At 34.3% G+C, this 25,544-nt stretch overlaps 1 protein-coding gene across 14 annotated transcripts in view; it reads left to right on the forward strand.

Annotated features, from left to right (window-relative positions):
• Window positions 1-18,440, forward strand: part of EPB41L3 (erythrocyte membrane protein band 4.1 like 3) — a 154,811-nt gene extending 136,371 nt beyond the window's left edge. For 5 of the 14 annotated variants that reach the window (XM_081950967.1, XM_081950963.1, XM_081950957.1 and 2 more), the window contains 12 exons: window positions 7,254-7,307; window positions 7,760-7,795; window positions 8,662-8,853; window positions 8,940-9,014; window positions 10,632-11,333; window positions 11,815-11,937; window positions 12,599-12,952; window positions 14,052-14,183; window positions 14,679-14,777; window positions 15,543-15,623; window positions 15,873-15,988; window positions 17,590-18,440. In XM_081950967.1, the coding sequence (XP_081807093.1) occupies window positions 7,254-7,307; window positions 7,760-7,795; window positions 8,662-8,853; window positions 8,940-9,014; window positions 10,632-11,333; window positions 11,815-11,937; window positions 12,599-12,952; window positions 14,052-14,183; window positions 14,679-14,777; window positions 15,543-15,623; window positions 15,873-15,983 (1,959 nt within the window). In that variant the 3' untranslated portion in view covers window positions 15,984-15,988; window positions 17,590-18,440. The remainder of the gene's footprint in view (window positions 1-7,253; window positions 7,308-7,759; window positions 7,796-8,661; window positions 8,854-8,939; window positions 9,015-10,631; window positions 11,334-11,814; window positions 11,938-12,598; window positions 12,953-14,051; window positions 14,184-14,678; window positions 14,778-15,542; window positions 15,624-15,872; window positions 15,989-17,589) is intronic. The other 9 variants (XM_081950959.1, XM_081950962.1, XM_081950966.1 and 6 more) reach the window with 8 other exon arrangements.
• The last annotated feature ends 7,104 nt before the right edge of the window (window positions 18,441-25,544 follow it).

The following is a 25,544-nucleotide window of genomic DNA, read 5'->3' on the forward strand; positions in this document are numbered from 1 at the left end:
CTAAATTACCTTTTATCCTTAAAAGGGATTTAATGTCAACAAAGTTGTGTACCAGGAAATTGTGTCCAACATTTACTTCAGCTGACAAAGCTGCATAGATGCAGGCAGAAGAGTAGAGCACAACTGGAGGGTGTTTCTATTCTGTACTTCCCTTATTGCTTGAATTATTTATTTGCTTAGAGCATTTTAATAAGAATTATAATCAAAGTGAAGAACATGCTTAACCAGGTTTAACAAAGAAGTACCGTATTTTTTGGACTATAAGTCACACCTTTTTTCCTCAAAAAAGAGGCTGAAAATCTGGGTGCGTCTTATACACTGAATACAGCATTTTTTGCCTCCCAAAGCACCGCCACCTTCACCAAAATAGCCGTGCATACCCTTATGGAGGCTTTCAGAGAGCTCATGGGGGCCGGGGAGGGCAGAAATGCCCCCCCCCCAGCAGCACTCTATAAGCCTCCATAAAGCTATGCATGCAATTTTTTTGACAAAAAACGGGCTCATTTTTGCAAAAAATGGGGCGTTTTTTGCTCGGTTTTGGCCCCTTCACACACACCAGGAGCACTCTGCAAGCTCCCCCCCCCCCCCGAGCTATTCATGCCTCTTTTTTTGGAAAAAAAACCAGCCCGTTTTCGCAAAAAAACCGGCCCGTTTTTGGGAAGTTTACAGAGTGCCAAAACCTTTTCCCCCCCTTTTGGAAAGGTCTTTGATGAGAATTACATTGATTAAGTGCTGTGCCAGAAGAAACAAACTCTTAGGTGCTGCAGATTGTCAGCGATTTCCTTCTCCAGCACATGGATAAATACACCTGGAAACATCTCCCTACCTACCTACTCTCTCTCTCTCTCTCTCTCCCTACCTACCTACTGTATTTCTCCAGCCCCCTTTACCAACCTACTCTCTCTCTCTCTCTCCCTACCTAACCTACTGTATTTCTCTATTTCTCTCTCTCTCTCTATCCCTTTATCTACCTACCTACCTACTTACCTAACTAGTTTCTCTTTCTCCTTACCTACCTACTGTATTTCTCTCTCTCTCCATCTATCTACTTACTTGTTTTTTAATTTGCCCCTTCAAAACCTTGGTGTGTCTTATACTCCGAAAAATACAGTATTCTAGTCTAGTGATAAATCTTTTATAGGATTAATGAAGCCTAGTTAAGACAAAATACTGTTTCCTACATCCAAACTATTTTTTCTTCTGTAACAAACTTTGAAAACTGAGTTGTACCATTCAGTGAATAGTGTCAAATGAATAAGATGCAAATACTTTATAAGCATCTTTTAAGTAAATCACAAGTTTTTGAATAGAAATATTTGCATTTTGTAAATTGTTTAATTAGAATTACCAATCAACCCAAATAATAATTTTAAAGCATATTTTATAATTCATTACAAAGCAAACTTGCTTGCCAGTAAATGAAATGAAATCAATAAGATTTATTCTAAATAAAATGTAGCTTGGATGGGATAGGATAAGTTTTCTAGTTTGTTTGCTTTAGATTGGCTTGGTTCAGATGTAGTGTCAAATCATGATTTGGAACAATTAGCCTTGTGCTTGCTTTAAACTTTATTTATTCCAATTCAATTAATTATTTTGTTTGTATAGAAATTATGATGTGCTTTAATATTTGCCAATACAGGGCTCTATGTATGCCAAAACAAACTAGTTGGCAATCCTGGACCGAAAGGTATCAATATTGTAAAACCAAATCATGTTATTATATATGGACCAAGCTTGTGATTAGACCAGGACTAGCAGTTGTCTGCTAGATTACACCGATTTGTGCCTAATCCAGGGTGCTTCTCTTGTTTGGACATATTGCATGATATTTTCTTTTGAATCTTGGCATGTCTGCATTACATCAGCAAAACAAAACACAGCAGTTATGAATATAATAAGCTAGGAAAAATGTCTGCTTTTAAATTTCAGCAGTCGTTCCAACAGACTTCAAGTTGGTCAATGATCTAGTAATTATTTTCTTTGGGGGAAAGTCCCTTAAAGCTGCTTAAAATCTCACTTTAGAGTTCTGCATTACCTCCATGTCTTCAACCCATTTGCTTGAGAGTACAGCCCATTGAATTGAATAGGGTTTACTTCTGAATAGATACATACAGCATTGTGCAGTAAAATTCTCTGCAAGAGCAGAAGGAACTCCATTCTAAGTAATACATCTAAATAATAAAAAAGTTTTGGATTTGAAAATGTTCTCTGATGTAAAAATGGTAAAAGAGGATGCTTGAGCAATCTAGAATTTTAGCTAGCAATAACTATAATTCTAGATGCAATTTGAGAGTCGCATCTAGAGCTATAGTTGGTGAAAAGACAAGACAGGAAATGCAGGGTCATAGTGATATGATGGCACATAAAGAAAAAGATGTCAGGATAAACTGCATAGGTATACCATACATTCCTTGCAATTTATTTAGGATCCGTACAGTAACTTTAAAGTTAAACAGTCAACTGCCATACTAATTAACAGGCAGGTATTATTTTGGATTGAACAAATTAATTGCTGACTGCAATATATCTCTATTTAACAGAACTTACTCCCAAATAACTGCACCATATTACTTTAACATTAATTTTTATTTTATACAATAATTGATGGTATGTGTGCCCAATAATTAATAAATTGATTTAGTTATTTTAGTGAAATTGTGGTGACATACTTTTATATTATTTCTTTGAAACTGTTGTCTTCATTCTTTATGCTGTAGATACATTTGATTGCATCTTCCTTTTAATAGGAATTAAGGGAGTTGTAGTCCAACATTCACACTGGTGGTTTTAAGTATCACCATACTAAATATATCAGGTGCAGATTTTGTTTAAAACAACTTTTAACAACTGTTCTCGGTAAAGTAACGTAACATTTCATGTCAATAAGCACATTTGGATTTGAGATTTCATTGGTCATCTCACAAAATGGCTTCTATTGAAAAGGGAACTTAGTTCATTTACAAATAATTGGTTAGGAAATCATTCTGGACTTGGCCGATCATAAAATTTCATAAATTAAAATTAAAAAAAGAATAAATGGTAAACTGGTAATGCCCCCCCCCCCCGCATCCCAGAATGTACTTTGTAGCTGCTAATGTTTATGCACCCCTCCTGCCTCAGTGCTATCCTAATCTTTAACAAAGCAAATAATGCAAGAACTGGTGTTGGTGATGTAGTATTTCTCCTTGTCAAACACATGTGAATATAGATGTAATCCAACCCAAAGTAGTGTGACAAAAAAAAGGAATAGGCTGATTATAATTCTGGTTATATTTCTATATTTATACATATGAATGATTTGCCAGCACAAAGACACTACTAGAAACCCAAAGAGTATGTTTGGGGAAGTGAGCCCTATATTGCTAAGCTTCTGGATACAACTTCTGGTCTCTTCTTGGTTCCATAAGGAACAGCATGGCACTTAAGGTACAGGACAAACTTTTGCTAGGGGAATGGAAGAGGTTCATAGGAGTGCACTCATAAACTTTTGAAAATCCATAATTATGGGTAAGCAACCTGTTCTTTTGTGTATTCACTATAGGGGTGGGTTCCTGCCAGGTCTAACCTCTTCTATAGAAGAGGTTCCACAAATCTACAGTGCCGTTTAGAACCGGTTCCAGCTCCCTCCCCCCGCCCGTCCGCATATCATCAAGATGAAGAGCGAGAGGAGGAATTCTGGGAGTTGAAGTCCACAAGTCTTAAAGTTGTCAGTTTGAACACCCCTGGTTTTTTTTTTTCCTAAAGGGTTAGGGGTGCAAGGGTCTTGTAACTTGACAGCTTTAAGACTTGCGTGCTTCAAATGCCAGAGTTTCTGAGCCAACATTTTGGTTGCTAAGCAAGAGCATTGTTAAGTGTGTTTCACCACATTTTATAAGTTGGCCACACCTACCCAGTCACATGGCTGGCAAGCCACTCCCACCCGGTCACATGGCCAGCAAGCCACTCCCACAAAGCAGGCCACACCTACAGAAGAGGTTCTAAAAAAAATTGAAACCCACCACTGATTCACTATGTATGGGTAACTAGCAGACTTACTTTGATGTGAGGCTCATACTTCTGCTAAGAAAAACGTGTAATGTGTGCAGGTATTCCCCAAAATGTATCCTTATGCATTTGAATACCCAAATACTGATGTGTTGTGGAATGTATTTTGGCAATAACCAATAGCCTGGATAATGGTAAATTGGTATCTTGAACACAATGGGTAAAAAAAATATTAGAAGGTTGCTTTTTCAATACTAAAAGAGAAGCAAAATATACAATTTTATTTGCCTAAAAAGCCAGAGCCCACTTAATTTTATAAAGTATGAAACACTTTCATTCAAACAAACATAGAGAAACTATAAAGACCTAAGAGAGGAGTTCCTACGCAGCTTGTAGTACAAGCCAGCCTTCTCGTAAGAATGAAAGGCTAGTAGGAATTAGTGTCAGTTCAGTGGGGTAATGGAGGGAAATCCTGAGATTGCCTGTAAAATGGAATATTGTGCTATGAGTTGTAGCATATCTTCAATAACATAAGAAAACAAGATCCAAAAACATAACTTTCTAGGTCATATTCATAGTACGACGAGATCTTGAGTAAAGATGAGGAATGATATAAAACCTTGTGGCAAGACGAAACTGGGTTTCATTCCATGGCTAAAAGAAAGCATTTCCCAGGTATATTTTGGGATAGACTAGTGTTGCACAAATATAGTGAGAATTTTAGGGTGACAAAAACATCTGGCTGAGCACATCACTAAACAGACGTAGTAATCAAACCAAATTCAATCTACTTGCTTGTACAAATCAAATAATTTCTGAAATGAACAAAGTAAATTTCAATGGAAACAAGCCTGTTTCAGCAGCAAAGCAACAAAAATGTAGATTCCATCCATCTTCTTTTATATAACAAAAGCTGGTATACCGATGGTTGCCATTTAAACTGTATGAAGATTTAAAAGCACTTTAATGCATGGACAACTTTAGAAATGATAAAACAGCTGAAGAAATTGATAAGGAAGCAGTGATCCTTTGGGAATTAATTGGTCTTGATAGACTAGGTTCTGTTTCCAAATTTGGAAGGATTCAACACTACATAAGGATGTTACTGAAACAGGAGATACTAAAAAGATGAAGAAGAAATCAGCACCATCATAGGGTTGGCAGAGGAGTGACAAAAAAAACATATAGTTGGAATATACATGGCATTATGATCAGGGTAGACACAGCCAGATCATCCTTCTGGATAAGTGTGCTAGAACACACCGGCACCATTGTTAGCTTATATATTATAAAGACATGATTCAGTGCATCTCGTCTTCTGGGGAAAGGCTGAATGGATCCCAGTTAACACAGTTCATTGGAAAAGTAAAGAAAATATTTATCTGAATGGGCAGAAACTGAATTTGCAGAGTAGTGGCAGAAATGGTGTTGCCAAAATTTTTTTGACAAATATTGTAGTAAGAACCTATGGTGCCAATGACAAGCCACATGGGCACAAAAGGGTTGGAAATGCTTTTTTCTAGAAGCCAGCCAAAAGAGTAACAAATTACAGTCATGTGACAGCAACCTAGAACTTCCTGTAAACATAATGAGTGTGATACTTCTTTTTCCTGCATTGAAATAACAAGAGAATTAACCTAATAATGCTACTGTTCATGGATGCCACACATAAGAGTGAAGGGCTACCTTGACCAGGGGTGTCTTGTCAGCAGTGAGAGGAAGAGGATGGTGAAGGTTAGCAAGGAGGGCAGAGTACAGGGCAACCAAAATGGCAGAGATAGGTGGGTGGAACGAGTTGAATTTCACATAGCAATCATAAATGCCCAACTTTTCAACACATGATTGTGAGGGTGCTGCAACAGCTGTAACTTTGAGGACCAGTCGTAATTACCATTTGTTCAGTGACATTTTAATTTTGAACAATCACTGAATGAATAGTGATTAAGTGAAGACTACCTGTAGGTAAACTGTTCCATCAACTTAGTGATTGTTACTGCAACCCCAAAACATGAATTAATCCGATTGCATGTTTAATATATTGCATCATTTGCCCATGAAGAGATTCTGAACAACTGTAGAAGTAGGCGACCTGACACTGTCCAGTTGTGTAGGCTTTCAATTCCTATATGTCCCAAACAGCATGGCAAGGGATTGTATAGTTGTAGTCCAAAACATTTGGACTGCATGTTATTTATCTATTTACATAAAATAACCACTCTGTCTTAAATGATTATTTTAAAACTTATTTCAATACTTTGGATCATTGTATAGCTTTTTCATAATAACCCTATTCAATGTTTTATACATTTATTTTAAAGTATTTTTTTTTAGAAATCTCTTCGTTCATTTTGAGATTGTATTAATAAAATTAAAGTATTTATGATACATATTAGGATGTATCAATGCTGGATGGATAATGCTGTGCTTTGTTTACTTTGATCATTTGTACTTTCTAAATGTTACTTAAAATACATTGCTATGTTTTCTAAACACTGATAGAAAATATAGATTTACATAACAAAGGATTTTTTTTGCAGCTAGATCGTATTTCAATGTTGAGAATGTTAATTCTGTTCAAGATACAGCTAAATTTGTTCTGTTTGTGTGTTTGTTACAAGTTTGCTAATGCAGACAGCCTTAAAACCATGTGAGAGAGGGGAAAATGTGCAAATAAGGGAATAAAGTCAAGGGACTGTTACAATAGATGTGTTTATAGATTTTCCTTCTCTAAATGAACAAATTATAGAACAATATTTTTATAATGTCTCATTAAAAGAACTGTACAGAACTCTCATTAAAAGAACTGTACAGAACTGACCCTCCCCAAAATTACAGAGAAGTGCAATTTTCACATTTTGTTGCTTGTTAAAGTCAGAGGCTCTCTTTAGGAAAAAATAATAAAGAAAAATATCTTCTTATTCTGATTAACTTTTGTTTGGCTAACCAATCTCGAGGATGGCTTAATTGGTGTTCCTGCACATTACAGAGTATTGTACTAGGTGATCCTTGTGCTCCTTCAAGCTCACAATTTAATGATTCTGTGTAACACAAAAGCCACTACTTTGTACAGTATGCCTTGATCTTAATGCTGTCTGATCTGTTGTTTTGGATTATGCTTCTTTTAAATTATCATTTGTCTGAAAAATGCTTAAAATGCAACTGGCGAGAATGTAGATTTGACAATGTAACCTATGATTTTGTTTAATTACAAATTGGGTTTATTTCTTATTCTTGCGTTCTTCTTGGAACCTGGTTATATATCACAGACTGACAGTGAAAGGACTGACACTGCAGCAGATGGGGAAACCACTGCCACAGAGGTGTGTACCGTTGCTCTGAATTTGTTGTCAAAGAATGTACCATGTACTTTAGATATTCTGAATGTTAGCAGAGTTGATAGCCCTTCATTATGAAAGCAATGTAGGATTGAATTGAATTGCTATGCAAAACAGGCCCTCCCTCAAGTAACCAGGCCCTATGAAGAGGTATGTCCTATGACAGTGCATAAATAGTTTTCTATATGAAAAAGTTTTCCACCAATTTCAGTTATGTGTTTATATATACATTCTGGCGGCTCCTAAAACATTTTGAGATAGTTTTTAAAACAGATGCATCTGGGTGTAGGTTTATCTAGGAGAGGTTTCAATATCTATTATATATGTTGTTCATTTGATGAGTATAAACTGTTTAAAAACTTCATGATGATTATTATAGTCACTAAGTGATTTTTATTAGTAAAATAATATTTTCTTTTTTCCCTCTACCTAAACAGTCAGATCAGGAGGAAGAGGGTGATCTCAAAGCACAGGCAAGTGAAACAATTCCTTGCTTTTTTGTGTGGCTTTTTTTTTTGTCCTCCGTGGCTAAACTGCTTGTCTTTATTCATATTCCCACAATATTTACAAACATTGCTTAGAACAGCATTTTTACATTCTTTGAATATTGTGGCCCTCATATTTCCCTTTCTTTTTCAGTTTTTTCAGAATAGTCTGATTAAGCGCGTACAGGGTGAAAATGTGTATATCAAACATAGTAATCTTATGTTAGAGGTTGGTATGGGTATATATTAGTGCATGTATTCTATGTGTGTTTTAAATATAGTGGTTAAGGTGTGAATTTGTATATGATGCATGATATGTGCATTTTTACTTGCTAATAAATCAAATGTTAAGATTAGGATTTTCTTCTTATACTGTTTTATAGAACTCTGTTGCATACGTATATAGATTTTTTTCAAAGTCTCTCTCTGGAATGTGTGCAGACTATGACTCCCCTAAAAGTATTTGATGCTCACATGAATGAGGACTACTTTACACATTGCATATTGAAGTGTGCCCAGGAAATGTTTTCCACCTACAGAGCAATGTACAAAGCACAGGTGCTCATGAAGGCATATTAACATAGGGTCAGTTGTCGGGGAGTTTGGATTGGCTGGCAACCTCTAACAAGAATCCTACCTAGTGGCAAATGCTCTTGCCACATTGTTATGTGTGAAGTGTCCTAAGAATTTCTGTACACCTCTCCTTTAAAACACCAGTTTGCCAAGAGTGTTGTGTTAGTGCTGTGAGAGCTAATCTCATCAAGGCTTTTTTGCTGATTAACTTTGAAAATGTGTTTTTCTGTTGTGTCAATTCAAATTTTTAAAAAATGCTGCGCTCCCCTTTCCAAAACCAGGAACTAGATAAAACCCAGGAAGATCTGATAAAACACCAGACCAATATAAGTGAGCTGAAACGGACATTCTTAGAAACCACTACAGATATCTCAGGGACTAATGAGTGGGAAAAGAGACTTTCAACATCCCCAGTCCGGCTTGCTGCAAGACATGAAGAAGCCCCTATGATTGAACCACTTGTGCCTGACGAGGTGAGTGCATATCTGCCTGTTTTTCAAGAATCTGTACTCGCAACAACCTTCTCGTGGATTTTAATGATAGATATCTTGTCCTGTAGACCAAAGAAGATAAAGAAAAATCTGAAAAACATATAATTTTACAGAAGGAAAGCACTGCCTTTTTTGATTCTCAGGTAAAAAGAAAGTTTGTATTTTTGTTACTGAAAGATGCTACATCTTAAAGTGATAATTTGATAAATACACCACATTTCTTTTGGCAGTGCATTTTTAAAGGCTCGGTTAATATATCACAAAGGTTTCTGGTTTAGATTTGTTTTCAGATTTCTTTGCATTTTAGGTTTTCAGAGCTGAGAATCTCATTTATTCTCTGGACATCTGCATATATACATGTTGAAACATCTCAGTGAAAATAATAAGCAATATCAACTGCCTTTAGAATCCATTTCATTGTAGCATTCATAAAAAATTAGATCTGCTTCCACTATTACAGCAAATATATTTTCCAGATGTGTTTATGGTAAAGAAGCATGCTTATCAAAATATTGCTTGAACTTCTTCATTCTCATGTATGCAATTTTCATTGTGCAGGCAGAATCTTCAGAAATGGAGGCAAGAATCAAATCTGTACATAAATATGTTTATATAGAAGTAGGGTAGGATACTGCAGATGAATGTACTTCACCTACTCCTGTATAGCTTGATAGAATTCAGAAGATGCATTTCTAGCCTGAATGGAAATACTATGCTGACTGGAAATGCTCACAAACATTTCTAATATTGTCTACTCTATTTCTATATGTGCATTCAGGGAAGGAGGAGAATAACAGTTGTAAGGTTATCCTACCCTATAAACTTAAATCATTTTTAAATGAGGAGGTACTGAGCTAGAATGAGCTAGAAAAAGAATTCACCATTACCTCCACAAGGTATATGATTATACAAAGCAGGATTTTGAGGTGCTTTTAGAAAAGCTAAAGTATTTACAAATCTGGAATATTAGAGGGGATCCCATTGTTACTGTCTTTCACTTGTAATTCTGTCTCTCTGAATATTTGCTTCTCATCTCTTTTTCTTAACTAAATGTTGAGGAAAGTGACAAGCTGCACCAGGAACTTTGATTAGTAACATTATGGACTGTTATTCAGGAGCACTATTAAATATATTCTTGGAAGTATATGAAATTGATGGTTCAGCATATACTTGCAATTGAATATTCAGAGTATAATGTATCGATTATTTATATAAAGTTATAAAATGCATTATGTAGTGAAGAATTAAAGACTGCTCTGTAACATTTGCAGTGTTTTGGAGAGTACAAAATATTTTAATAAGCAGAATGATTCGCCTCCATTTATTTTATTCCCCTCCAAAATATTTTAAAATGTTTCAAGCACATAACTTCACAGAACCGGGTTTGGAGTATTAAATTACATTTTCAGATGTTTGGGGAGTGTTTCATTTCTCTAAACAGCTCTATTTTGCACTTAAAACAGCAGTGTTTTGTATTGAATAAAATTAAAAACTAAATGATTTTCACCCCTTAGCTAGCATTTTTTGAAAATGTGTAAATTATTAAGATAATATGGTGTCCCCCTTGCTGTATTATGTGTTAAACCTAGTTGTCACAAGTTGAAATATTTATCTTGCCTTCTGGCTTGTGAAAAGACCTTAGAAATGTGGATGTTAATAAGATAGCTATTGTAATCACCTAAAAGGTGTCCTATTTTAGTTTCCTGACATAGAAGTAACCTCTTAGTTGTTCTAATTGAGCTTTTATATTTCAAATGTAGGGCACTGAGGATTGGGTTATTGTAGACAAAGTACCGATTGAGGTAGTTGATGGTGAATCGAAAACCATTGTGACATACAAATTAATGACTGTGAGCAGTAAAACTGGTGACATCCCACCTGTGCTTTTAAAACACAGTATCACTGACATACAGAGCTTTGAGGACTTGGAAGGTGAATTGCTCTCAAAAGATGACAATAAGCAGAAAATGTATACTTTAGGAAAATCCTATGATACTGTTTCTGGGAAAATTGTAACCATGACCACTAAAGTAAAAGAAGGAGAAAAAATGCCATCATTTCAAAACACAGAGATGCCAATGCCAGAATCTGTGAAAATCATTCCTGTAGTAGCAGAATATGAAATTCTAGAACCAGTAACTGATGAGAAGGCCAGAAGATTGTCTGATGCCAAAAGGAGGGTCTCTGAGTCCTTGACACCAATTAAAGAAGCAGATTCCCGACTCCAAAGTCCAGAAGAAGAAAATGTGAAAAAAACACTGAAGGCAGATCAAGATTTGCAGTTGCCCGATACGCTGGGAAGTGTACAGACAGCCAAAGCTGAAAAATTGCTGGAGAGTGAACAACTGAAAGGAGAGGCTTTTGGTTGGAAAACTAAACCTGAGAGGAAACATGGCAGAGAGCCACCTTTTACCATTGCTACTGCTCACTATGTCACTGAGTCATCAGCATCAAGAGTAGTGGTAACATACAACTTTGACCCAGTTTAACAAAGCATGACTTTTTAAGACAATATTCTGCACTACCCTGCCTCTTAGTCCTTTTTGCTGCTTGGCCTTATTTTGACAACAGCCAACCCAGCTTTTTTTATTATTTCTTCATGATTTAAGTCAATTAACACAATACGAAGCTGACATTAGGCATTTAAACTAAAGATCAGTCTTACTGAAATGTAGTATGCCGCTATTGCTTGTTTTTGAAGAGAAAATAATGCTTTACAAGACCAGCAGAATCCTAGTGCTAACCCACTTGCTTGTTTGTATTACTGCTTATATTCAGTACAGACTTGTGCTCATTTATTTTCCATTATTTTCTCTTTGTAAGCCTGCCACATTTCCTCCTCTCCTTTGTCTTTATTTGTGTCAATTAACATAAACTTTGTGTGTGTCTGTTTCTCTTTCTGTGTCCATATGCCTATGACTATATATTTCTCTGTCTGTTTAGACAAAACAACTCTCCGATGAAAAAACTTTGGATGGTTCTGGTATCTTCACATTAATAGAATCTGCAAGAAAACCAACTGAGTTCATAGGAGGGGTTACAGCTACTTCACATAGCTGGGCACAGGTGGCCATCTGATTTAGATTTTAGTTATTTTGATGGGTCATAGTATTATTTTATGGCAACCCTTAGTTTTCCTTTATTATTTTGCACATTTTTAGGATCTTCATGGAAAACATTAATGTACATGCTGGATACTTTCCCTTCCTAAAACTGTACATTTAAACTTGAAGAAATTCAGAAATGGGAGGTAGTAGTTAAGTTTGCTATTCTTGAGATAGAATATAAGTGAATGACAGATAAAATTGGACTTCATATTTATTAATGATATGCAGATATCCAGATTTAAAGGGCAGAATATAATTTGGAACATGCAAGAATGTGAATGTACATGTCAAATACATCTTAAGGCATTTGCATCTTTTTCCTGATCACATGATCATGCTGCAGCATGATCTAATTTGGTTTAAGTTACTTCTAAAGCATTTTATATTTTAATAGGTAGTCCAAGCATGCCATGTGTACATCCAAATCACATTTTGCCCTTCAAACTGAGGTCTCCTCAGAACCCTAGTCCTTACAACAGAAATCACGTGGAATTTCTGAGCACTCGGAATTTCTGCACACAAAGTAAAAGCATGCAAAACAAACCCTTGATCAAGTTTGATGGTTTTTAATTGTAGATTTTACACATTAGCTTTTTAATATTAACTTGCCTTTCCTGCAGCGAACAGAAACAAAATCTGAGGAGGAAAAGAAAGCAGAGGAGCAACAGCAGGAAGCCATCAAGAAGGTTGTGCAGGAAACTTTAATAGTCAAGGAGAAACATGTGATGAGCTTGCATGCAAGTGAGGATGCTGCTAAATTGGCTGGCCTTCAGCTGGATGCTACAGCACAGACAATATCTCATGTGGCTTCTAGCATCAAAGGGAAAGAGGGCTCTGCTATCATTGAGGGGGCTAAAGAGGAAAAAGCTGCAACCCAACAGGAAGAAACTGCTACTGTTTCTCATGATCTACAAGAGGAGCAGAGTAAATCAGCCCATATTTTGAATACGCAAGAAAGCAAACCTCTTTTTGAGGTAATTAAACACGTTTAATTTGCTGATTCTGAACAAAAAGATAAACTACCATGTACTTCTTTAAGGAAGTTATGCAATGCATCTAACATTGTTATTGTGAGCAGTTTGTTTCTTAAGGCAGCTTCACACGTGTTTGTTCTTCACTTGTATGGCTTGCAAGCTCAACTTGTCCTTTTCATTAATTGTTACTATTTGGTTTAGTATGAGATTTAAATGAGGTAACATGGTTACTATATGGTTATGGCTAGCAGCCTGAATAATTGTAGTTGTGAGTACAGCTAGGACTTCCCTTGATGTGTGAATACATACTAAGTTAATGTAAAATAGCACATAGTCCATCTGGAAGGCATATGCATCCAAGGCAGGATGCAGAAATTCTCTTTCATAGTGATATCTGCTGCTTCATTTTCTTCCATCTGGCCCAACTGGTATACATGCAGATGTTTAAAATAAAGTTTGCTTTCCCCTTTAACTTCTGGGACTCTTTGAAGATTATGTTGAACATTTTAAAAATTAAACAAAAATTAAAGGAAGCAACACAATGCTTCTTTACATGCATGGTGTCTTGATGTTTGTTGCAATGTTTTTTACATTTATTATTTTCTTTTTATTTACTTTTTAGCATCCTATGCACTCTTTAAAAAGCATTTTGGATTAAGTAATACATCTTAATGCTAATATTAGAACATATTTTATTACAGCAAAGAGTGAAGTATAATACTTCATGGAAAAATTACTACCTGTGAAATTATCTAATTTCAAATCTGAAAACACTTCCCAACTCATTTATTAGAGTATTCTAATTGTAAACTGTCGTATATGCAGTCTTTTCAACCCTGTTTTAACTATTTAAAGGAAAATAAGCTTATGTAAATTTGGATTACAACAAAATAAATTTAAGCTTTAAATGAAAAAAGATATATACTATTTAAATATGTTCTCAATTTAATATAATCATGATAAAAATTCTGTTTAGGTGTAATTTTATGTCCTTTTAAGACATTTCTTTTTATGCAAGATCATTCATTTACATTTTACTCTGGAATACTAGAAAATCAAACAATTTTAATGTGTTTACGTTTACATTTCATTGGAACAGTCACCCATTGTGAAGACTGAGGCAGTCAGTTTTGACAGTGCTTCTCTGGGTGGAGAGAAATTGGAAATTTCTATGAAAGAAGTACCTGTTGTCCATACTGAAACAAAAACTATTACATATGAATCCTCTGAGGTAAGGTACTAAAATAAAAAGATTGGCAAAACATAGGAGATTCTACAAACAATAAAATTTGCACTGAAGCTAACAAATTGGTGACAAGAGCAACATATATTAAAAAAATAAACTTCATTTGGAGTAAAAATCCTCTAATGGTTTAAGACCAATTCCAATCTTATTTTTTTTAAAAAATAACAGAAGTTTTGTTCCCATGATGTAAATATTTTTAAATACTGATTGAAAAAGTTGTTGATGTAATAACATTAAAATATTGAATATAAGAAAGCTATCTTTGTAATGAATAAACAGATAGATTAAAGAATAAAAGATGGATACAATATTGCTAGTAGTCATTTTTGTCAGGTTTTCAATCCTAGACAAGTGGACAATTGAAAGACTATTGAAAGAAATGAACTTTTTAAATTCTACTACATAATAGAATGTTTGCCAACTTTATACAAATAACTCCAATGTTGAATGCATTTATCATTTCATATGATTTTTTCTTAGGTGGATTCTAGTGCTGACTCTGATCCAGGAGTTCTGATGAGTGCACAGACTATTACTTCTGAAACTACTAGTACTACAACTACTACACATATCACCAAAGTAGGTGTATCATAAATTTGTTATATTTAATATAGGCATAGGATTATTATTAAATATATAAATATCCGAGTGAAACAACTAAGTAATCATTTATTTGTTGATCATTAAATAGAAGCCATAGCTAAGTATGCTTTTTATGACTTAGTCTTTTTTTTTTAAAAAAAAAATGTATTTTAATGCTTTAAAATGCAGCACATAAAGAATAAATTAAAAACTGATCCAAAGTTCTTTATAAACCGATTCCAAATTTTAGGAATAATATTCAGCAACACACTGACATCTTTTAAGTTTTAACTCCCTTAACAATGTTAAGAACATTAAACCCTTACGGAATTTCCTGGAGCATATATCCAAATCATATGCAATAATGCGCTTTTCAGAGTACTGCATCTTCAGTATAAATAAATTACTATCACTTTTTAAATGTCCAGTGATCGATCTACCCAATAAATTCTAAAAAGTGTTTATGATGTAGTTTCTTATTTAACATTATGAGAGTTTTTTTTACCGTTGAGATCAGAAACTTGTTCCTATCACACATGCATATTGTGCATTTTCGCATTTGGTATTCTGAAAATTAAACAGCGTATCAACCATATGTATTATTTAAATGCAGAGTACCATTTTGCATTTAGCAAGCTGCCTTTAAAACGAAAGCATGGAACATAGAGGCAAAAATGTTCTAATTTCCCAGAGGGGGGAAAAAGAAGTAAACTTCCTTTGACAATATCTTGAGGCCTTAGTTATTTTTTTTTCCCCTTTAAGACAGTGAAAGGAGGCATTTCAGAGACAAGGATTGAAAAGCGAATTGTGATAACGGGTGATGCAGACATTGACCATGATCAGGTATGACATGTAAGCTTCTAAAATTAGCTCCAAATTAGTCTATTTTCTGTAAACTTAAAAGTCTGTTTTAATGCCAGCAGGTCTTTAAAATATATTACAATTCAGTTCAAATGCAAAATGTCTATTTTGAATCACATTTCTTCATTTGGAAATTGTAAATTTAATCATGAATCTCTCTTCACCTTGCTACTGATCATGCATGTTCCACCCCCTTTTCCTTTCTGCCCTTCTGTGGTTTCCTTATGCTAGGCGCTGGCTCAGGCAATTAAAGAGGCCAAAGAGCAGCACCCTGACATGTCAGTGACCAAAGTAGTGGTACATAAAGAGACAGAAATCACACCAGAAGATGGGGAGGATTGATACAGGTAAGAGGACTAGATTTTTTCCAGGCACTCATAGACTGGCATGTGACAAAGATCATTCCTTCTCCCTGAACCCATCATTAATCCTTTCTATTTATTCTTTCTGGCATTTGTACTCTCTTTTGTACAAAAAAAAGAATGATTTGGCTATTTAGATTAACTTTATGGAATAGAACATTTTTTGTTTATGTTAATGCCAGTTAGAGAAATAGGAGAAACCCATTTGCTTGTGTCTGCTTGCTGGTTGCTGGTTGCTATGCATTTTCCATGAAATTGCTCTATAAGTTGACAGTCCTGAAGATTGCTTATGCAAAGTTTGTGGGCAAAGAAAGCATTTTCTCTAATTGTAAAATACTGTTCTGCCTGAGAAAGCTTGCAAGTGTGTTGAACTGAAATACCAGTATTTTAAGTTTTGACTGTAAAATTGTTTGTGAATAACCTTTTTTAAACTGTTCATTTTTCTAAGTTTACTAATAAGTTCTGGCAATTTTTATGATTGTTTCTTAAAAGGAGACAATAACATGCAATTTTTTGCTGCTGTGATTGAATAAAGGCATGTCAACAAATTCTTGCTAAATTAGCATTGGAGTGTTAAATGCAGTTACTATATGCATGTGCTAGAATATGTTTGGCATACTAACCTGCTATTGCAAGATTTAGTGATACTTGTACTCTCTACAAAAGCTGAATTGTGTGTAAAAAAGAAGAGATGGTTTTTATTTTGTTTGAAATGCTAGTATAATCTTAATTTCAAACAAGTTTTCTTTATGTCCATATAAATTATGTGTTACTACATTAAATATTAGCATTTTCAAAAACCAGTTGCTTTAGCAATACGTGAAGAAGTTGAAAATAAGAGAAGGAACAAAGAAAGTCTTGGAGGAATTATTTATAGAAGAACATTTAGGAATTACAAATACTCTATTTACTGTATTTTTCGGAGTATAAGAGCCCCCCCCCCCCCAAAAAAGAGGGTGAAAGTTTGGTTGCCTCTTATATACCAAATGTAGCCCCGTCCAGTCACCAGCCTTTGGCCTCTGCCTCCCAGCAATTTACCTCCTTGCAGCAAACGGGAAAAATGGGGCTTGCAGAGGCAACAATAGGCTACGGCAGATTTTTTTCCCCCTTTCTCCAAAAGCTAAGTGCCTCTTATACTTCAGAGCATCTTATACTCTGAAAAATACGGTATACAGTGTATATATATAACAGTTATTTTTATAGGAAATGTTACCTATGTAACTTACATTGAATTAAGGCTTTTTCTACATGGCCAGTAATAACTACTCTGTTAGTAATCCCAAATATCAAATCTTTCTAGTGCATATAGTTGATGTCCTTTCATTACAGATGCCAAGAATTTAATCTGAAACATTTTTTATAAATATAGATTTGCAATCAAAAAGGCTCTCATTACAATAATATAATTGTATAGATTTTCAGAAAATAGAGATCTGACCTCAACTTAGTATTTTTATGACTCATTGCAGAAACATAAAGAGTTCTTTTGTATAGAAATAGTTTCTTTTTTTTTACTTTATTATTAAAGATTTATTTTTATTTAGATTTATTATTGATGGAATTTAACTATACTCTTTCTACTGCAGGATTAGAGTAGCTTTCTTATGAACTTCATCAATGGGAATATCAGAGCCTATATGGATTCTTGGTTGTAACCCAGCTGACTTGCATCTCTCCAGTGAAATTTTCATTATGGAAGATTTTGATTTTAATTGCTAATTAAGGACACTGGCAGAAATTTCCCAGTTACAGCAATTTGAATCAGCTTTAATAATCTAATAATTGCATGAAACATCAAATTACAAAAAAGCAGCATTTTTATTTTCCTAAATCAACTTTACATCTAAATGGCACGTTCATCAACAATTAAAACAATTGTATTATGCTACACATAAAACAGCTCATGCCTTTACTATTATTGAAAGTCTAAACACAGTTTCTTGGGGTGTGCAAAGTTTTGTTTAGGGGAAATCAAGATCACACTACAATACTAGAAGCTGTACAGGTACTATATATATATGTTTTATTACATTAGATGTGCCAATAACATACTTTATTCAACAAATAACTTGAATCATATACTTGTTATAATTTGGTTTTATTATTCTTGTTATATAAACAATGGTGAATCTCTAATCTTATTTAAATGCTTATAAAATATGCTTTGTTTATCTGATTTGGAACCCTTAATAGCTAATGATTTTTAGAATTGTTAAAGTTAGAAGTCCTGCCATCACTTTTCTAAAGTCTCAATCTATAAATTTGCATTGTGATTATTTTGAAGAAAATGTATGTTTTCTTTAGCATCTCAAGTTCATCTGAAATGTGATTTTTCAAAACCAAGTCCTGTCCTTTCTCAGAGAAAGATGTTTCTTTTGCAAGTCTAGTCAGTGTTCCTTACTTAGGTCAGAGTTAAGCCTTAAACCGTACAGAACACTTACAAAACATTATTTCATTTTTATTATCACATCAATCTAAAGGGATCTATGTTCTTTATGCTGTCAGTTTCATCACAATACATGGCGAATGTATGTTTCTGCATAGTAAAATAAAAGTGGTAAATGCACCTAAATTTGTACTGGTCTGTGTCAAAATGTTTTTGCTATATTTTAATGTTGCTACTATTTGTATAATATCAAAGGCATTTATTATGTTAAAGAGATGTTCTTTCATAAAATTTCAATATGGTTTAGGTAGGTACAAGTAGATCAGGGAAAAATGAAAGAAATTGTAAAAACTAATTCTGTTGTTCAGTTTTGTACATAGAACTTCAATTTGATTTCTTCTGTATTATATATCTATGTAATGTGTTTCATGTAAGTAATGAGAAACATGATCAACTAAATATTTTTGAGCATTAGCTTTAAAAAAGTTTTGTACTTTATATTCTAAATCTAGCCAAAATGCGCTAAATACTATATTGCAAGAATTCAATACATGTTTTGTGATCAAGCAGTGAAATGCTGAAGTATTGTGCCTTTGATGTTTGAATTTAGTTGCTCATTCACAATTCAAGCATGATATCTTTCACTGAAGAGAAGATGTAATAAACTTCATTTAATAGGCTTTGAAATAATGGAGTATCTAAAATGTTATTTTTGTCAATAATAATAGTATACACACAGCTCAAGTGCAGGAACTTTGAACAAAGGCTAGAATAGAAGCCTTTCTTCAAAGAGAGGGATAGAATAGAATAAAAGTATTTTGAAATAAAAAAGACAATTTATAGAGAAAACATATAGGGTCTTTTGCAGGTCTAGAGCCACATGTCCAGTTTATATGTTCAGTGCCTACCACATATTATATAATTATAAACCAAATGATAGTAAGAATTAATTTGTGGCTAAATATTTTACTCTATACACAGCAATAAATTATAAACGTTTACTCACACTGTATTCTTATTGTAGAAGCTTTCAATTCTGACAAAGTTGCTTTATTGTAAGTACGATCAAAGCCATGTAATTCAAAAGATTAGTCCGTTGTAGAACACAAAAACCAACCATAATTATAGCATCCATTTTCTCCAGAGTTTAAGAAAAGGGCCTTCTCCAGAGGCCCTTTTTTCTCTACCCGTTTTTATTAATGGAAATACGGCCACTCTCTTCCTAGCCTTGATAGAGGGAGATTATGTCCCCTCAGAGAACCCTTCAGGTTCTTACTTTAACTTCAACCTTAAAAGTAACCACTATAGGTGCAATGTTGTAATAATCAGGTTTAAAAAAGGTCAGGCTATTATAAAAAATTGTGGATGCTTTACCATTCAGAAAATTGGCATAGCCTGCCAAGTCAAAATATGCTTCTGTTTGACATGTTAGTGGTTTTGGCCATGTTCATGATACTTAATATATGGGAATTACTTTATTTGTATTTACTTTATTTACTGATCTTCAAACAACTTTTGATTTGGTTAAATGTGATAATTTATTTTTAAAGAGCCCTATTGGCGCAATGATTAGAATGCAATATTGCAGGCAAATACTGCCCACAGCCTGCACTTCGATCCTGACCGATGGTTCAAGGTGGACTCAGCCTTCCAAAGTTGGTAAAATGAGGACTCCGATTATTGGGAGCAAAATGCTGACATTGTAAACTTCCCCAAAAGAGCTATAAAGCATTGTGGTATGTAAGTCTAAATGCTACTGCTAAAGCTAAAAACTGAGTTATTTTTCATAATTTATTGATTACTCATATCTTTAAAATTAGTACAAAATAGATACTTAGTTTATTCAACATATTCTCCAAAAAGTTTCAATATATGTCATTTTTTAAAAGATCTAGCTATATATCTCATATAGATATAAATAAAATGATATAATTTTAAACATTTTACAAAGGATTAAATTCTACGTAAAACAATTCACAAGAAAAACCCATTTTAGATTTGAGGATATCTATCATTCCCAAAAGTCTCTGAATCAAAGGATGTCATTTGGATGTTATGTAAATTAAAGAGTTTGTATTGGAGTTTACTCTATTGTGTCCAAAATCCATTTAGTCAAAGAAAGATAAATTAAGGTTGCACTGTACTTGCAAGTAAACAAGCAAATGATTGTGGTTTATTAAAATTATTGCTATAAATCCATAAATATTCCTCTAAGACACTAGAAGTTATCCTCTCCGATTTACTATTATGATTTTTGGCTCAATGCTCATCCAATCATTTTTTTTTCTTGCTTGGGCTTCATATTTGTGCATGACATTCGTTCTTTGCAGCACAATCATCTTTTCATAATGAAAATAAAAAACTAATCTCTTAAATCATTTTTATCCTAGTCTACTTGTAGTATATTGAAATAAAGTACCCAAATACATACCAGGATCTTTGTTATTAGTATTGCCATAATAAAATAAATTTGATAAAGAGGAAAAAGGAAGTATTTTTTCAAACAATAAAGGTGTTGTGTTTCAGTTTGGAATAAAGCAGCTCTATCTGAAGCTTTGTGTCTGAGTGTTGAAATAGTCCTTCCATTCAAAGAAGAAAAACCCTTTAAACATTTCAAGGAACTTGGAAACAGCTGCAGTCCCTTCTTTCTCTCTTCAGGGCCTCAAAAAACTGGTAGTTCATGTTGTATATTACTAGAACTTGCAAAAGTAGACCCAAGCACTAAAAGTTTTAAACAATTTTAAAACACAAAAGGTCTTTCCATTTGCATAAATAAAATGTGTAGTTTAGTCAGCCAATAGATTGTAGGGAACAGTTCAATAATCTTAATATTCCATTTACTAACTAAACTCTTTAATTCTTAAAATTTCATTTTCTTTAAAAAAAAATGGTGAAACTCTTGGCTTTCTGAATACTCCAGCGTAGTTTCTGTAGGATCAGTTTGTTCTTTCCTGATATTTTTTACCTGGCCCTAAGGGTATGTTTGAAGGCAAGTTAAAGAAAGAAAAGGTCTGGTGTTCTTTTTGATTATATAAGTAGCAGTGTTACAAGAGATGTGAAGTGCACATGCACTCTGGCTAAGCTGAAACAAGGATGAAAAATAGTCCAATTACAGTGCTTGGGAGAATTAGAATATTGATACCACTCAAAACAGGCAAGGATGTTTCATATTCAGAACAAAATCCTGAAATCTGTATTGTACCTGGAACACTCAAATCATATAACAAGCTGCATTGAATTTAAAATATGCTGAAAAATGGCTACCTTGAAGTGACTGCAATAGCAATTGCTAAAATATACCAGCAAAAAGTACTGTATATCCAAGATTGGCCTCTTGTGAAACTAGATATCATTGTTTGTATAATAAAGCTATAACTACATTAGTCATTTTGCAAGACAAGAAACAGTATTATGGCTGTTAAGTGTTGCAACAAATATACTGAAAGATTACAATTCTAACCACATGATTAAGAAATATGCTGTAATGAACATAAACACTTAAAATGTATACAACTGCTATGAAACACTTTCCTCCAAAGGGATTAACACAATAAGAATGCTAGAAAAAGCAAATTAACTGGTTTAAAAACAATGGTATTTATTAGAATAAGAATTAAAATGCACGATGGTAATTCAGAGTTGGTGAATTTGCTTTCTGTTGGAGGGGTTGAAAATTCTGTGGGGAAAAAAATAAAAAAGTTATTGTCTTTGCAACAATTACATTTTGTCTGTTTTTTGTTGCTATAGTCCACACCATACAAAGTAACTAAAACAAGATCAATCTTGTTTGAAGTCATTTATTCACAGAAGTATACAGGGTGTAATATTTATAGAGGATTCTTAATTTCAGAAAAAATATCAACTTCAGTTCTGCTTTATTAATATAAAGATTACAATGCCATAGTTAAAGGGGAAATTGGTAGAATTGCTTTATATGTAAGAACACATAATAATGGAGACCCAGCAACCCATGGACAATATTTCATTGCGCAAATCCCATGTATAATTGCATATTATACATCTGAAAGTGGTTGTTGTTGTTTTGCTGGAAAGCACTCTGGACAATAGTGGCAAAAAAAAAACCTCAAGGAACACAATATCTCTTTGGCTTCCTTGATTTGTTTCCCGAGCTGCCCTTCAAATAACTATGATGCTTTAGAGACGGGGATCGGAAAAGCCATCAAGTCCATAGACTGCATAACAATTGTGGATGCATCTCAAGGAATCTCAGGCTTATACGTAGATAGCCATCTCTTAACTATTCCCAATTTGGTGAGCTCAAAACAAAACAGACAACAGCAGAGGTCCCAAGACAGCCCACAAGCACTACTGTGACTTCTCCCTCTTCTCCAGTTACTCCCATTTCTTGAATACTGCTGGAGAAAACATTCTATCTGCTTTAGCCTCCTTCAGGCTGCTTTACTTCTACACACAAACACCTGACTTTCTTTCTCCCGCATAAACACCCTCAGCTGTTTCACCACACAGCTTGTATAGCCAACATTGCTTTGCTGCCTAAAAAGAGGGCTTGAAAGAGACAAGACAAAAGCATCACAGGTGCTGGCAATTTTCTGGGCATTCTGTTCTCTGTAAATTACAACAGTTGTTTGGTGGTCTGAATATGAATGGTTAGGGTTGACTTAAAGCAGTGCTTCTCAATTATTTTCTGTCATGCCCCCCCTAGGAAGAAAACATTTCGCGCCCCCCGCGCGACTGTAAATAGTATCATTTGTCTATAAAATTGTTATAAGTACACCTCTGCATAACACTGTATCCTTATTAACGTATAAGAGAATAAAAAAAGAAAGAAATGTGGATCAATTTACAACAAAGAATAGCTTTATTAACTGTAGCAGAAAAGATTTAAAGGAGCACAGGATTTAAAGGAACACAATATTAAAAAAAACTTTAACCTGCAAAACAAAAATATATAAAATAATTTGAGCTGAGCCCCCCTTTACGGAGCCTCGCGCCCCCCCCGGGGGGCCCGCCCCACTATTTGAGAAGCACTGACTTAAAGTAAAAATATTTGTTACCCAGGATCATTGTGAAGGTTTCCCCACGCTTCTAATAGATCTGCAGGATTTCTGGAAAACATTTGAGTTCCCAATGATCTGATAGGTTGTTCTGTCTGTTACCTGGTTAAACTCCTGCAACAGAACGCAATTCAAGGTAGCAAGAAAATTACTGATCAAAAGGGCACATATTTCTTCTCTGAAGAGCCCTGGAAGATGAGGCAATGTTTGGAATACCAGTGGTATAAGATTAAAAGTGAATCTGGAACATGCTCAATTCAGGTGTACTGTAGGGAACAATGGAGATATGCTTGGATAAATCATTTGGAAGCCATTAAGACAATGGGACGAGGCATGCACTAAGCCTGGAAGACAGAAAAGTGTCTAGTTAATGTGGTTTGTTGGACATCTTTATTTGATTTTGTCCCTGCTGATGGACAAAATACTGGGTTGTTGCTTCCAATTGATGTAGTTTATAATCCTGGGTTAAAATATTATTTGGTCAGGTGGGGAAGGAAGAGAGAGGATCTTGAATGCCTGAATGAAATGTATGAGGCCAGAGAACTCCAAAGTGTAGAAGCCATTACTGAATAGGGTCTATGGCCTTGCCCTAGCCAAGCAGGCCTCTCACAGTATGTTAATTCTCAACAGGTCCACTCTTGTGGATCAGACAGGATAGACAGAATCATTGTCTTTATCCAATCTAGTCATCAATACAATACCATCCATGTATGGCTGTATACAGAAAAGTACTATATCTGTGCATTGATCTAACAGTAAACATAATCCTGAAATAATATTTTTCCCACCCATTTCTGGACCAGTTTGTCTCAATTTCATGTACAGATAATCCTCAAATTTTGACAGCATTTAGACTGACATTTCTGTCATTAAGCAATGCAGTCATAAGGCACAACTCCCAATGCTTAATGACTGCAATTACTGCAGTGCTGCTTGCTGTCATTAACAAATCCACAGTTGTTAGGGGAGGCAATTTCTTGCCAGCTTCTCACTACCAAACTCAGTGGAAAAGTCAGCAGCAGCTGTAGAGATGATGTTTAGGCATTTGTGATTACAGGAAGTAATCACAGGTAATATAGGAAGATGTTTTCAAAAGGCAATCAGACTTTTCTTTGAAGACATTCAAGAAGCTTCTTCAGTTCTTACTGAATGGTAGGAAATGGGAGGATTTATATTTTCTAGCAGGTCAACAGTATCTCCTAATTGTGTTCCCTGGGAATTGATATTAGCATTTTTTCTTCTTCTGAGAGAATATAGCTATATTAAAATGAAAAAACCTGTAGGGTCATGTATTCTGAAAATCATATGAAACAGTCTTGCTGGTAGGGCTAGAATTCCTGTCAAAACTATCAGTAATCAGAGATAACTCATGTAGTTGGTACAGTTATAGCCCCAATACCCGGATCATGTTTTGGTAAAAACTAATAAAGTAACTTTTATTATGTTAATCTAGGGTGTCAATTACTGTAGTCACAGCTGTGGTGACAAGACTCTAATAGGAATAGGATCTAAGCTACACAATAGAGAAAATGTAGATTGCAATATTCAGATCAGTGAGGAAATTCAAAGAATGCTTTTGAAAACATATGGGTTAAAATAACTAATATTACTACTAACATCTGCTATTGATAAAAAAGATGTGAATGTTTTTCAAAAGCAAACTACAAATATGTCAAAGATATACAACTTAGTAACGATCAGAAATTTTAAATAATTTAAATTTAAATAAACTTCTTGTCCTTTTTTGTTGAGAATTTTCAAGTTTATAAATTAAGCTATCCTTAATTTTATTTTAACCAATAAGGATACTAGACAAAACAGAAAACAGATCTATGGAGGAAATTGAGTATATACAGCCGGATTTCTTGAAATTAAGGGAATCCAAAACTGAGTGCTATTGGACTTCACTTTGAACTTTGGACTTCATTTAAAGTAGTGATAACTATGATTCCATGTCCATGGTAGCTAATGGGAAGAAAAATTCAAAATGACTAGGATTTAATTTAAAAATTAGATACTAAAAATACAATGGCATAAAATGGTATGTAGAAGGACCTAATCTGGCTACACAGAATTCTTAAGTGAAACATACTCAACATATGAATGAGATGAAAAGTGG

This window comes from Natrix helvetica (genome assembly GCF_964273705.1).
Source record: "Natrix helvetica genome assembly, chromosome: 4".
In the NCBI taxonomy this organism is placed as follows: Eukaryota; Metazoa; Chordata; class Lepidosauria; order Squamata; family Natricidae; genus Natrix; species Natrix helvetica.